General features: G+C 43.5%; 1 protein-coding gene across 1 annotated transcript in view; it reads right to left on the bottom strand.

Moving 5' to 3' along the window:
• Positions 1-10,656, bottom strand: part of LOC126531660 (ceramide synthase 1-like) — a 44,698-nt gene extending 34,042 nt beyond the window's left edge. The window contains exons 1-2 of the mRNA XM_050179298.3: positions 10,233-10,656; positions 1,271-1,433 (exon numbers count right to left, since the gene is read on the bottom strand). Of these exons, the coding sequence (XP_050035255.1) occupies positions 1,271-1,433; positions 10,233-10,475 (406 nt within the window). The 5' untranslated portion in view covers positions 10,476-10,656. The remainder of the gene's footprint in view (positions 1-1,270; positions 1,434-10,232) is intronic.
• Between the last annotated feature and the right edge of the window lie 2,940 nt (positions 10,657-13,596).

Below are 13,596 nucleotides of genomic sequence, written 5' to 3'. Positions count from 1 at the left end.
CTGTGCCAATTTAGAATTATGAATCCAACTTAAACTGCAAACAGCATGTTCAATTCTATCACTATAAATCATGACCAATTATTTCCACCAAAATCTCATGACACATTCTAGGTGGTTGGCAGTCCCTTAAAGACATTGTCATTTCTACACTTGAAGCTTTCATAATAAAATCATCACAACAAGTCTGTTTATCACTAATACATCTTTCATTATTGCGAACTCATATTTAACATAACAAGTAAGGAAAGAAAATAGAAACATGATATCCCAGACCAGGAGGAATTTTCCTTCAACTGCGAGGCTTTCATTCTGAGAAACCTGTATGGGTTTCCCTTGTAGCTTTATGCTTTCATGAAAACAAACAGATGCACAGTGAGCTTTAGTGGTCTACCAGAAGCGTTCACATTTGATATAATCATTCAACACAGGACGAGTTATTGTGGTTTAATAAAACATCTTTCTACATAACTACAAAGAAAAATAATACACTTTATATGCACTTTTAGTACACAATGAACCATTGTCACAGACAGAAAGCTCTTAGCTAGACATACCTTCAAGGTGCCAGAGCTTTCTGAGAAAGATGCCAATCCAAAGCCACCTCTTCTCAGCCATTCTCATGTATATAAAACCCTACCAGAGCCAGTTTTCTCTCTAGGTAGCATGTAATTACTTATGTAATTTGCGAACTTTTTTCTTCAACTTGGGGCTTCAGAGATGAGGCATGCAAATTATGTTGCGTTCTTGCAAGAACATCTCCAATGACATGTCTACAATGTCGAAATATGCAATATACACAGAAAAAGAAAACAATTATAACCCAACCAAAACGTCGATATTTTACAAAGCAACTACATCATCTAGTTGGAGTTGGACCCAGAGTCATCAAATATGGCAGACTCTGAACCATTGCTGCCATTATTGATGTCCCAAACAATGTCGCCCTCAGTTCTGTCAAACACATATGAGATTCTTGTTTTCTCGAAACTTGACTCCATGATTTTGCAAGACCGTATTCTGCAATACCAGAATTCACATACGTATTAGCCCTGCCACACGAGCCGCACTGGTGGGCTGGCACACAGCGACGCATGGAAAACAAAACATGGGATTAAAAGTATCTTTTTATAAACCTGGGTAATAAATTTGGAGCGTGCAAATTACTCAAGGGTGCAAATTACGTGAGTAAATAGGGTAAACATAAGAAAGCTCTACGTCCAGGGTTCAAGGCAAGCACAAACTGCCCGGCCCAGCAGGAGGAGTGGCTTACCATCCCAAACAGAGAAGGGCTGCTGGAAGAAGCGGTACTTCCCCTGGAGCACCACAATGTACACGGTGAGCAGCCAGACACATCCATAGTAGAGCAGCTTCCAGGCACTCTCGGGCAGCTTGGCCACATTGGATGGCTCTAGCGAGAGCCACCGGCCCCAGGGCTGCACACAAACAAATGCACAGTGCTGAACAACACGTCTGACAGACCCTCTTCATAATTTACAAGTGCACTTCTCCGCGCTGCACATTTGTCCAACTAATGGCGAAATCAGTCATGGTTCAAATGAAGACGAAACGCTAGCTGCACAAGCTAGGGCTTGTCTTTTGCACATGGTTTCACACGAGAGCCATGTCTATATTTTCCATGTTGAAAGTTTTTAAAAAGATGCGCTAGCATTTGCTGACTGCAAATGTGAGCATGCCTCCATTGCCTTGGCAACCTACATTACAGGAAAGCAAGCTCTGCAATTATGAAAAGTGTGCACAGCCACTCTTTATTTTTATTTTTTTCCAATATATTGTTTATAACAGATCAAGCAGGGTTTAACACAATAGACATGAACTTTCTTATCACTAAAAATTTATTTGCAAATTTTAATGCATTCATCTCAATAAAATGAAACTAACAAAGCTAAACAAAGTATATGACGCACACACACAGCAAAAAAAAATACAGCATTGACGTTTTACGTTTAAAGCAAGCATTGACTATACAGGGTGCTTCAGCTAACTTGTGCCAAGCCTTAAAAAAGCTGTACACACTATGCAAATGCAAACAACTCAGTATTGCTGACTGTTGTCTTGGGCAACTCGAAGCATACTTTATTATGAGCATAAATCATTAACAAAAATTAATTACCAACTTTTAAAGTACTGATTTTGACACAATACTTTCATACAAAAGTTGTAGAGCATATTGACAAATATCCAACTGAATTATTTCAATGAAGAGAACTGTTGTGCTTTTATCTTGAAGGGGGGGGGGCGGCTCCAAAGGAAGTCCACAAAATTTGAAAATGCACCATGTGACTTCATGTGCACACACAGTGACTTTCATGCCCTAAAACATGCCTTGAACAAATTATCAGTGCTGCATGCAGTGCAGACATAATGAACAGGCTGCAAGTGAAAAGGCTGATTGCGAGGCACAACAACTGTTGTCTCGGATGCATTGTCATCTGCCACCATAACTTCCTCGCATGCACATTTTGTTGACAGTAAGAAAGCTGAAAGGGCCACAAATATGTTTTGCCCTATTTATCACTATATCATGTGGTTTCATTTGTTCTATCGCTTCGGCAGATAAATTATGTAGGCAAAAATGGAAGCTGGGACCGCTGTCTTTGAACTGGCTCGCTTGCTAAGAGTCTGTTCATGTATCCTGTTTGCATGCAGCACTGATCATTTGTGTAAAGCATGTTTGAGGACACTAATGTTGTTGCGCACAAGTGCTGAGTCATTAGGTAGGAGTGAGAAGAACAGTGGGATCTATACATGTTGTTCTGAGAACAAAGGAGAAGAGCAAAAAGCAAGGAAACAGGATGAAGGAAAGACTCAGAGAAGCGTCGATGACCAACTGTTTAATAGCAAACCCAGACACCAAATGAAGAAGACTTCCACAGATGGGCAGTCCAGAGAATGAGTGATGCAGAAACACAGCATTACGAAAGCTGCCTTTCGACAAAGCACATTTTCGAAACAACGTAATGGATGTGTCCTAGCACAAGCTGATCCTTTCTTTATGTTGTGAGATGCTGCCAATAATGTTAATAATAATGTTATCCAATAATATTAATAATAAATAGTGTATTCCCTTGCTTTATGCTCTTCTACTCTGTACCAAGAACAACATGTATAGTAAACTTAAACACCACCTTGCACAAGAACAAGTTCTTTTGGAAAAGGGGACCCAAGGGGCTCAAATTTTTTTAGGCACAACTATGCAGAAGAAATTTTTGGACAACGAAGCCAGGAAAAGCTCAGGGGAAATTAATTGTTATGTTTAATTGAAATAACAAATATTTTTCAGGTTTGATGCACTCTTTTGAGTTCCCAAAAAATAATACCGTGGCAGCTACCTCCATGGGCAGAATTCGTTTGGATATGTTCTAATATGCTCTACAACTTCTCCGTTGAAGATACTGCACCTAAATGAATGCCTTTAAAGATTTTTAATTAATTTTTGTTATTTCATGCCTTAAGCTCAAAGTAAAAGTTACTTTTGACTTGCTCAGGAGGGCAGTCCACAATGGTGCGGCGAGTGGATTTGCACAGCATAAATCTGCATATTTTTTTTTAAAGCTTGGCACAAGTTAGCAGAAGCACTCTGTAAAGCATGCTCTATTTCCAGAACAAATGTTTTGGAAGTCAGTGCCCTTGTTGTCTGCTTCTATTCCCTGCCAATCTGTCATTTGCTCTGAACAAGAATAGTACCCATGTCTTTGTTTACCGACATGAGCATGCCCTCGGAAAAAGTACTGCCGGAACAGGCCACTGGGACGGAAGAGAAAAGAAAAAAACACACCACACAAAAAAATAAAGCTAAACGGCCTGAAAAATAAGCCAAGCAGGGATTAGGAAAAAGGCAGGCATGACCTGTCTAAGCATGTGCTACTGATTGGCAAAAGTATTTGCTCAGGTGACCTCCGTACATTGCCCAGCAAATATTTGGTTCGAGCAAGTGATATCTGCATCAGCTGCCATTGTTTCAGCAACTGCTATGGCAGAATATTTGTCCCAGCTGTTCCAACTCAACTGCAAGCCTACTGCATCATGAAAGTGCTCATATTTTGTCACCTGTTATGAAGACGTGCACAAGAGGATGTAGACTGCCTGGCCGTAAAAGAATGTTGCAACACACAGCTGTTTTGCCCAACCCACTTCTTGATTACTTTATTCTGAACATTGTAAACACAGCTGGCTGAGTGAGTCAGTAAAACACAAGGGAGTGCAAAACAAGGTGAACTCTCCAAGGAAAATTCTTAGCGCTGCAGGAATTCAGACTTCTTTGTACAAACACACGTGAAACGCACAAATGGTCTCTTTGAGCAACAGCAAATGGATGTGAATAAAGTTTGTTGCATTTAGGAGATAAAATTAAATTACACTGGCTTTTAAAGATAGAATATTGATTCAGCACATCAAATATTTTACAAACACTGCTAAAATATAGGAAACTACAAAGAAAACTTTTTTGAAGCACCAGATCTACAACTCTGTGACTTAGCACCATAACATTGTTCTGCAAACAGCACCTATTCAGGCATTTAATGCCAGACAAATATGCTATTTTAGTTCAACATTTATGTACAGTTGTTAACACACATTAAGTCAGTTTCACAATACCACTAACTGCGAATCAGTGGTATGTTTCAGAGTGGTGCATAATATATCAATTTTTTCTGCTTTGGATGTCCTAATTGATGCATTTCACACCATCGTGACATCTGAGAGACAACCATAAACTTGATGTATTGTGTCTTACATCTTTATCCAAATAAATGAATACAGTAGCTTCAAGGAATACCCTAGCTGCCTCAACTGATGATGTGCTTCCAAATTATTGTCTTTAGTGTCCCCTCCAGCCATTTATCAGGCAAAAACACAGCTTATGAGTCATAACCAAGCAATCAAGGTACTTTAAAAGATCAGCTAGCTTAAATGAATGATTGTTGCTATTATACAAATAAGACAGTATATTTACCTGAAGCTACTGCACTGCACTTTAACCTAAACTGAAAGCACTTCTGCAGATAAGGCAATAATGACTGTCTGATTCCTGGCAGACCTACAACATATATATGACAAAAAATGCCAGCCGCACTTGTTTGCTCATGATTTCTCTTCAATTCTTGCAACTAACCTGCGGCATTTAAAGCACACAAGCACCATCATTAGCTAATTTTCACTGCAGGACAAAGGCCTCTCCTAGCTGTCCAATTACCTGTCTTGCGTCGTTAATATCCATCTTATGCCTACAAATTTCCTATTCTCACCACACCACCCAATACTCTGTCGTCCTGAACTACACTTGCCCTCCCTTCATCGCCATTCTGTAACTCTCTAATACGCCACCAGTTATATTCCTTACACACTGTATGACATGGCACAACTTCACCTTGCCCTCTCAAATGGACAGACAACTGCTCAGAACATAAATCAAGGTAACCGTGCAGATGGAATGATTCCCTATCCTAGTGGCTAAAACGAGCAATGTTTTTCTGATTAAACATGGATATATATTTTTAATTCATCACTAAATGTTACGAAAAATTACCTCTGGCACCCCAAGTGGCAAAAACATGAAGCTGCACAAGAGGTCCACCACGTGACCTTCTACTAGTGTACGCAGTTACTGGTCTTTTTATTAGTATTGAAATGCAGCCTACTTGTTATTATTATAAGCTTTTCCCAACTTACAATAGGCAGATAAGCCTTCGCCTGTAGTGAGCATAAAAGTGAACTCATTTCATAAATTAATTTCATTCATTCATAAAAGTGCCTTCATTTTCAATAAGTTGGCTTGGGTCGCCTATCAGTAAACACAGACGACGCGGGCCAGCCAGCCATGAAGTAGGTGTGCAGTTGGGGAAAAACGTGGTACAAGCATAAGAAATGTCTGTACAACAACGCAAACTTATTGCGCCAGCTTTTTATTTTCAAAAGTGATTGAAAAGGTCAACATGTAGGTGGCTAACCACAGTTACACTCACTCCTGTGAAAGTAGAACGATGGGCGGCTTTCACAATTTGCGAGGCGGGCTATCAATATCACTCTCACTTCTTAGCGTTGCTGGAGGAGGGACTCTTACTTTTTTAGAGGCTGCTCGGATAGAAAAATTCTGCTTACTAAATATCCATGCGCTTTTGCACTAACCGCTGCGGATGTACACACTGCCGAGGGTGAACTCTGTGTTGGCCCTAAAGAAATTGGTCCTTAAAAATCGGTTGTCAGGCCCTTTGATCTCATCTAGAATATCAATTATTCAAGTTTGTTCCCTAATCCATATTAATGTATTCCCGTTTCTTAATGTTAAGCCCTATCGTTTTCTCTTCCATTACTCGTTGCAGAGTTCTCCACTTTTCAAGTTTACATTTAAAGCAAACAGATTTCTTAACACTTGCCGTGGTTGCTCAGTAGCTATGGTGTTGGGCTGCTGAGCACGAGGTCACGGGATCGAATTCCGGCCACGGCGGCCACATTTCGATGGGGGCGAAATGCGAAACACCCGTGTACTTAGATTTAGGTGCACGTTAAAGAATCCCAGGTGGTCGAAATTTCCAGAGTCCTCCACTACGGCGTGCCTCATAATCAGGAAGTGGTTTTGGCACGTAAAACCCCATAATTAAATTTTTAGATTTCTTTACCTCTTTCACTTATTTTTGTGGTTAGTTGGTGGTCAAACCCAGGTGACATTCGTTTATTCACTCTTTCATTTCTTCATTTGCTCGTTCGGGCTATTCGCTTACATTTACAATCATCGTCGATAGTTTTTACACAATATTTTATTGGGCCTAGTTCGCATCCTGTACTTTGGTACCAGCAGATTGCACTGACTGTATACTACTTAAGTATATTGGCAAGCTGGCATTCGTGACCTGACGAATCCCTGCTATATGTGCTCCAACCTACACAATGCTTCAACCAACCTCACATAATCAACACGCAATAAACCCAACCAATTATCCTGAAGTAACACTTGAAAATGAGTATAGCAATACCATCAATGCCTCACATTAAAAAAAAATTCTGGGGTTTTAGGTGTCAAACCAATGATTTTATTATGAGACATGGCGTAGTGGAATTTGCCACCTGGGATTCTTTAACCTGGGATGTCCCCATAGTAATTTTGGCCACCTGGTATTCTTTAACATGCACCTAAATGCAAGTACACAAGCGTCTGATTGGATTTCGCCCCCATTAAAATGTGGCCGTAACAGCCAGGTTCAAACACACGACCTTAAGCTCAGCAGTGCAACTCCATAGCTACAGGGATACCACATGGCTCAGTATGCGAGCCTAATCTTTCTTTGCCAACCAACACATCACATCATTGGCCTTAGTAAGGTTAGAAGAACTGGTGAGGGTTATACAGTGCTGGCAAATGGCCACGTACTCTGCTATAGAGGACTACCAGATAAGAAGCAGATCGGAGTAGTACTCCTAATCCGTAAAGACAAAGCGGGCAACACTGACAAATTCTACAGCATTAATGAGAGGGTAGCAGTAGTCGTAATAAAGCTGAAATGGAGGTATAGAATAAAGACAGTACAAACCTACACTCCAACCTCCAGTCACGATGATGAAGAAATAGAACAGTTTTTTTGAAGATGTTGAATTAGCGATGCGAAAAGTGCAAACTCAGTATACTGTAGGCATGGGCGACATCAATGAAAAAGTCAGGAAAAAGCAGGCTGGTGAACAAGCAATTGGCAACTACAGCGTGGGTTCCGGAACACTCAAGGAGACATGTCGGTAGAACTTGCGGAAAGGTATAAGCAGCGAATAATGAACACCTCCTTCAGGAAGCATTGGAACAAAAAGTGAACCTGTAAGAGCCCTAATGGTGAAACAAGAAATGAAACTGATTTCATGCTTTCTGCCAATCCCAGCATAGTGCAGGGTGTTGAAGTGTTAGGTAAAGTGCAGTGATAATAGGTTAGTGAGGGCTAGGATTCACCTCAATTTGAAGAGAAGAAGAGTAAAATTGGTCATGGAGAAACAGGCCAACCTAGATGCAGTAAGCGTAAAAGCAGACCAATTGAGGTTGGCACTTGCAAACAAATATGCAGCCTTAGAACAGAGAGATGAAGATGACATAGAGGCAATGAATGAAATCGTAGCTAGGGTGGCTTCAGAAGCAGCAATTGAAGTGGGAGGTCAGGCACCAAGGCAACCAGTAGGTAAGCTTTCCAAAGTAACAGAGGACCTAATAAAGAAGCGACAAAGAATGAAAGTGTCTAACTCACGAGATCAGATAGAATTTGTGGAACTGTCAAAACTGATCAACAAGGCGAAAATAAGGGATATTCGAAATTATTATGTGAGAAAGACTGAGGAAGCCATAAAAAATGGACGCAGCCTGAAATCAGTGAGAAGGAAACTTGGCATAGGGCAAACTAAGATGTATGGACTGAAAGATAAGCACGGTAATATCATCAGCAATCTCGAAGGTATAGTGAAAGCAGCAGAAGAATTCTATACTGTTCTATTCTATTCTCGCCATCTAGAAGACCTAACGCATCACTGTCTAATCATTTACTTTTCATTCACAAGCATTTATCACCGTCCACACTATCACCACAATATGCATCCACTTCCACCTTCCAAATCAGTTCTGTAAAAGCCTGCAAGGTGGAGGAAAGTGCAGGAAAGGTTGAATGTCATCCAATAAACTGTAGCATAAAGCTGTGAAAGAACCCAAGAAAGGTTTCTTTGCCGGATCATGCTACAGGTGGTTGGATGATGATTTCCCTTCTCATTATTTCTTTGTAGCTTCATGCTACAGTGAGTGGATGACAATATTACCTGTCATACACCTTCCTGCACCTTGCAAGCTTCCACGGAACTCATTTGTCATTCAATGTCCCTCTCCTTCTAGTTATAGATTAAGTTGGCCTTGATCTGTGATCTCATAGCCTCCTGGTTAGCTCAAATGGTAGAGTGACCATCCCAGAAAGAAAATGGTCCCAGGTTCAATCCTTGGACCAGGACAAATGTTTCTTAAAATGTGAAGTTTACCTTAGAAGTCTTCCTTTTTAGAAACCCACATTGGGTTTCCTTTGTAGCTTTGTGCTACAGTCGGGTGGATGACAATTTTCCCCTTCTTCCCCACCTTCCAACAGATTTTTCACCCAAAACATGATGCATAGCATTATGCTCAGATAATTATGCCACCTTTCATGAGCGGTGGGAAAGGGTTATTCTGCAAGTGCCCACCTAGTGGACTGTTCATTTCTGCCCCCGCTGATTGGTTAGAGCTCTACCAGCTACAACATTTCAACAAATACAACATTTCTGTTTATATATATATATATATATATATATATATATATATATATATATATATATATATATATATATATATATATATATATATATATATGTGTGTGTGTGTGTGTGTGTGTGTGTGTGTGTGTTATCGAGCAAGAACAGGAAATAAGCAAGGAAACGTACGTCACTCCGCATATAATTTATGGGCCGATCGTACGCAGGAATGGTTTCTGCAGAGTGACGGGCGCTAACCAATAGTTACAGCGAAAACTTGGCCAGGCGCTGCCCCGTGTTAAATGAAGGAAATGCTCTGTGAATTCTGCACCTGATGCTTGAAAATCGACCGCCGGCAAAGGGCAGGCATTAAAGGCGACAGTTCCCAACAGTCAAAGCAGGTTTCGTTTTTTGCAAGAAACAACCGGTATGTAAACAGCGGCTGTAGAAGCACTTGACACACAGACGCAAACAAAGCTTGAACTGACGCGCAGACATGGGCGGTGGGCGCCACGTTATCGGACCGCCGGCCACTTTTCACTACACCACGGACTGTAACGACTCGCGGCTATAACTTTGGTCACGCCATTACACACACTGCGGCGTCCGCGTTGCTACTACCCCCATCAAGTGCTATGTGCGTACGATCGACGCTGCGCCGGGCCACGCAATCGACGGTGCGCATCGCTGAGAGCTGGTCAGGCCCGGTGAAAGGCACCCCTGCAGAGGCAGCCGCGAGAGGCGAGCGTGTGCCCCGTGCGTAGGCCGTAGGTGGCTGGGGTGCACCCGATCCAAGGGGTGTGCGCGTCCGCTCGCCTTGTGACAAGTCAGCCGACGACGCACGCACAGCAATGGGAGGGGAGCGCGCGGCTCTCCGCTGCCGGGATGGAGCGCGGCGACCAATGCAGGCCGTGAGAGGCAATTGCGACAGCAACAGGCAAAGGCAAAGACGCGCGGTGGCAACTCAGGGTTACCTTGAAGACACGATCGGTGAGCAGCCGCCTGACCACAGTCCAGAGGACGGCCAGCACGAGGACCACGAACACATCTTCCAGCGGTACAACGGGCCAGGAGCGCCGATGAGGCCCAGCGGCACTGGCGGTAACGGGCTCGGAGCCGTTAGTCACGTAGAGTCCATAGTGGCACACGTTGTATACTCCCCGTAGAACATCGAGGTACGACGGCAGGACCTCCCACTGGCCGTCGTTGCCGGACATGGCTTGACAGCACCACCACCACCGCACCCCCACAAACCCCGACGTTACGTGCGGAACCCGTAAAGCCCGTACGCCGACGACCCAACGAATGTGCTGCTGTACCTTCGAGCTGCCCGCGAGAGAGGGCGCGGTCGGTCGTCTGGGGAACGCGCTTCCCTGCGCGGTGCGCGGTCGCCGCCGCCGCTCCTGGCATAAACTACTGCGCGGTCGTTTTGTTGCGGCGGCGTAGTGAGGCGCGGTTAGTGAGTCACCAATTTCAACGCACGGGAGGCGCTTGATGTCATACGCGGCTACGCTCCGCTTCGTGTGTTGTTATTGCACCGAAAAACTCGAGGTCCGGAAATATGCACGACTCGCGTGTCCTTCATAGTCCGCTCACAAGGACGCGTGGAAACGAAAGAAATGATGAGGTGCTCTGAATTTATAATAGGCCAGCGTTTGTATTGGGCCTTGTGATAGGCGTGTCATGTTAGATATCGCCCTGTCTGGCCATAAGAATGTAGAGTGATATATGTAGAAATAAGCCACCGGAGCGATATTTATTTTATTAGTACGTAGCACACGTTCGACTTAATCGGCCGCATTGCGTGGTTTTGTTCGAATGTATCGGTCGCACCAGACTGAGCTTGCATAATCTCGCATTTCCTTCGGCGCCTGGATGTTCCGCTGCTCGTGACCGAGAAAGAGCGAGCGGCTGAGTGCAAGTGCGGGGCCCCTCGGCACCCGAGTCACGCAGGCGCTAGCTCAATGACCCCACAGAGCGCTCGGCCACAAGTTCAGCGCCGCGCGGCGCTGTGAACTTTCGGCCCGTTGCGGCAGAAAAAACCCGTACCCCCGCGAGCGCCTTGCGAGGAGCGTGCGCGCCCGCAGGCACCGGGAAAACGGCCTCGCATCGCTGATAACGAACCGCGTCCTTGTGACGTGTACGCAATTCACAGTAACAAATGGGTAAGACTTCACAAAGTTGATCTCAAAATGCCAGACATGACGTCATCGACACGTCGTGTAGCATGACCAGTGGCCACAGTGGCATAGCCAGGGTGGAGGAGGGGAGGGGGAGGGTAGAACGTGCCGGATGTGCCCATGATGTGCCCCTGCTGTTGACGTTGCGCATGAAACAGTAGAGCTTCTAGTACACGCTAGTGTTGCGTGTGTTTCTTCTGGATGCGCTCGCGTGGAGAAGCCGCACCGATCACAGGAACGGAGCGAGGCAGCAGTGCACCTTGATGTCATGACAAATTCCCCTATTCCTGGTTTGAAGAAACAAATGTAGTATAAACATTTGTTGAGAGCGTTCTGACGCTTGACAATACTTTCTCTCTTGTTAAGAGGCTTTGGACTTTAATATACCGCAATTAAGTAATAGAGAGAGCGTCGGAAATGTATTAAGTATATGCCATTGAACGTGATGACGTAACCGCGAAAATTTACGTTGAGCTCAGCACAAAAATATGTACAGTGTTCGTCGCACGAAAGAACCAGCGAGCAAAAAAAAAAAAAACGTTTTCCTTGTCGAACGCTGCACAAAGCTCAGGCGCGACATCCTCTCCCTCCCTCCCTTCCCTCCCCGCAATTCGTTGCGTAAGAGCACGCGCCCTTTCTTTCGGCGCCTTTGCATGCAAGTCCGACCCCTTGACCAACAATAACGGGCGAAATAGGCAAAGGAAGCTATTCGCTTTAAAGAAAAAAATCTTTTGACATGCGTGGGGGCTTGCGAATGACTTCGTCTCGCTCTTGGTGTGGTTTACGCAATCGTGCCCACGTAATTAACCCTTAACTACACGTATATATGTATAGACTCTAGTGCGACATTTACCCCCTTTATAAGACATGTAAAAGGACAATATCGAGAGCAACACTGAGTCAGTTAGTGAATCATTCTTCAAAACATTATGTTTATTCATATTGCAGAAAAGGTATGGGTATTACATGAGAAAATGCGTGCCAAAGCTCAATTTCGCGAATTTTTCGCAAAAGCTTCAGCGCCGGTACACTTGTCTTTCGTTTCTGCTTTTCTTTTTTTCTGGCATATACGGGCGATCATATTTAAATTTTACGAAATCTTAATATTCGCCTGTTGCTGCAGATAAAATATTTCTAGTCCTTGAGCTGGATTATTCAGAGAGGCAGACATTACTTGCACGAGAAATCGAAAAATAAAAAGACATATTCAACTAGTTAAACAATACTAATTATTTTTTAATAATTACCTTACGGCACATATTCCAATTTATGAATTGCAGCCGATGAGATTGCACGGCGTGTGTACTTGGAATTAATTTCCAGAACAACACCAGTTTGGAGATATGCGCCATTGAACTCGCCGTATATATGCATTGTTGTTCCACTTCTTTAAAAAACACGCTCTTTTATGCATTGAAGCACAAATGTAACTGGAACGCCCACATATTTCGCCCCACACTTTGGGAAATAATGTCTCGAAGCTGATGTCATCCTATACATTCATTTCAAGCGGAGACGCCTTTTGCAAACTCAGCGGCTGCCTTTCGTAAATTGCAATATGAGCCGTAAAATAATTAATTAGGAATTAAATTAGTGTATATTTGCTCATTAGTTACATATGTGTTTCGATTTCTCGTGCTAGTAATGTGCGCCTCTTCGAATAATCCAGCCCAAGGGACAAGAATTGTGCTCTCTGCTACAGGCGATTTTTAAAGATTTTGGTAGACTTCAGTAAAAATGATCCCTCCGTAAACTATCCCTCATCCCACTGTGCCTGTTGTACTATTACAAATGTGTAATTTACTAATGCAACTTAATATTCCCTTCTAGTGACCTTTTACCCGCCGTAGTGACTTACTGGCTTTGGCGTTGCGCTGCTAAGTCCGAGGACGCGGGATCGAATCCCGGCCGCAGCGGCCGCTTTTCGATGGAGGCGAAAGGCAAAAACACCCGTGAACCGTACATACATTGGGTGCACATTAAAGAACTCCACATGGTCAAAATAAATGCGGAGTCCCACACTATGGCGTGCCTCATAGTCACATCTTGGTTTGGGCACGTTAAACCCTACATTTTTCTTTTTTGTCCTTTTATAGTACGGACCGCTATGCCGGTACATGCAGGGTTAGCGACACGGCACTCTCGATCTCCACTTTTG

Source organism: Dermacentor andersoni, chromosome 5 (genome assembly GCF_023375885.2).
Source record: "Dermacentor andersoni chromosome 5, qqDerAnde1_hic_scaffold, whole genome shotgun sequence".
Classification (NCBI taxonomy): domain Eukaryota; kingdom Metazoa; phylum Arthropoda; class Arachnida; order Ixodida; family Ixodidae; genus Dermacentor; species Dermacentor andersoni.
Note: the sequence above shows the minus strand (reverse complement) of the source record. Positions and strands in the feature narration are given on the sequence as shown.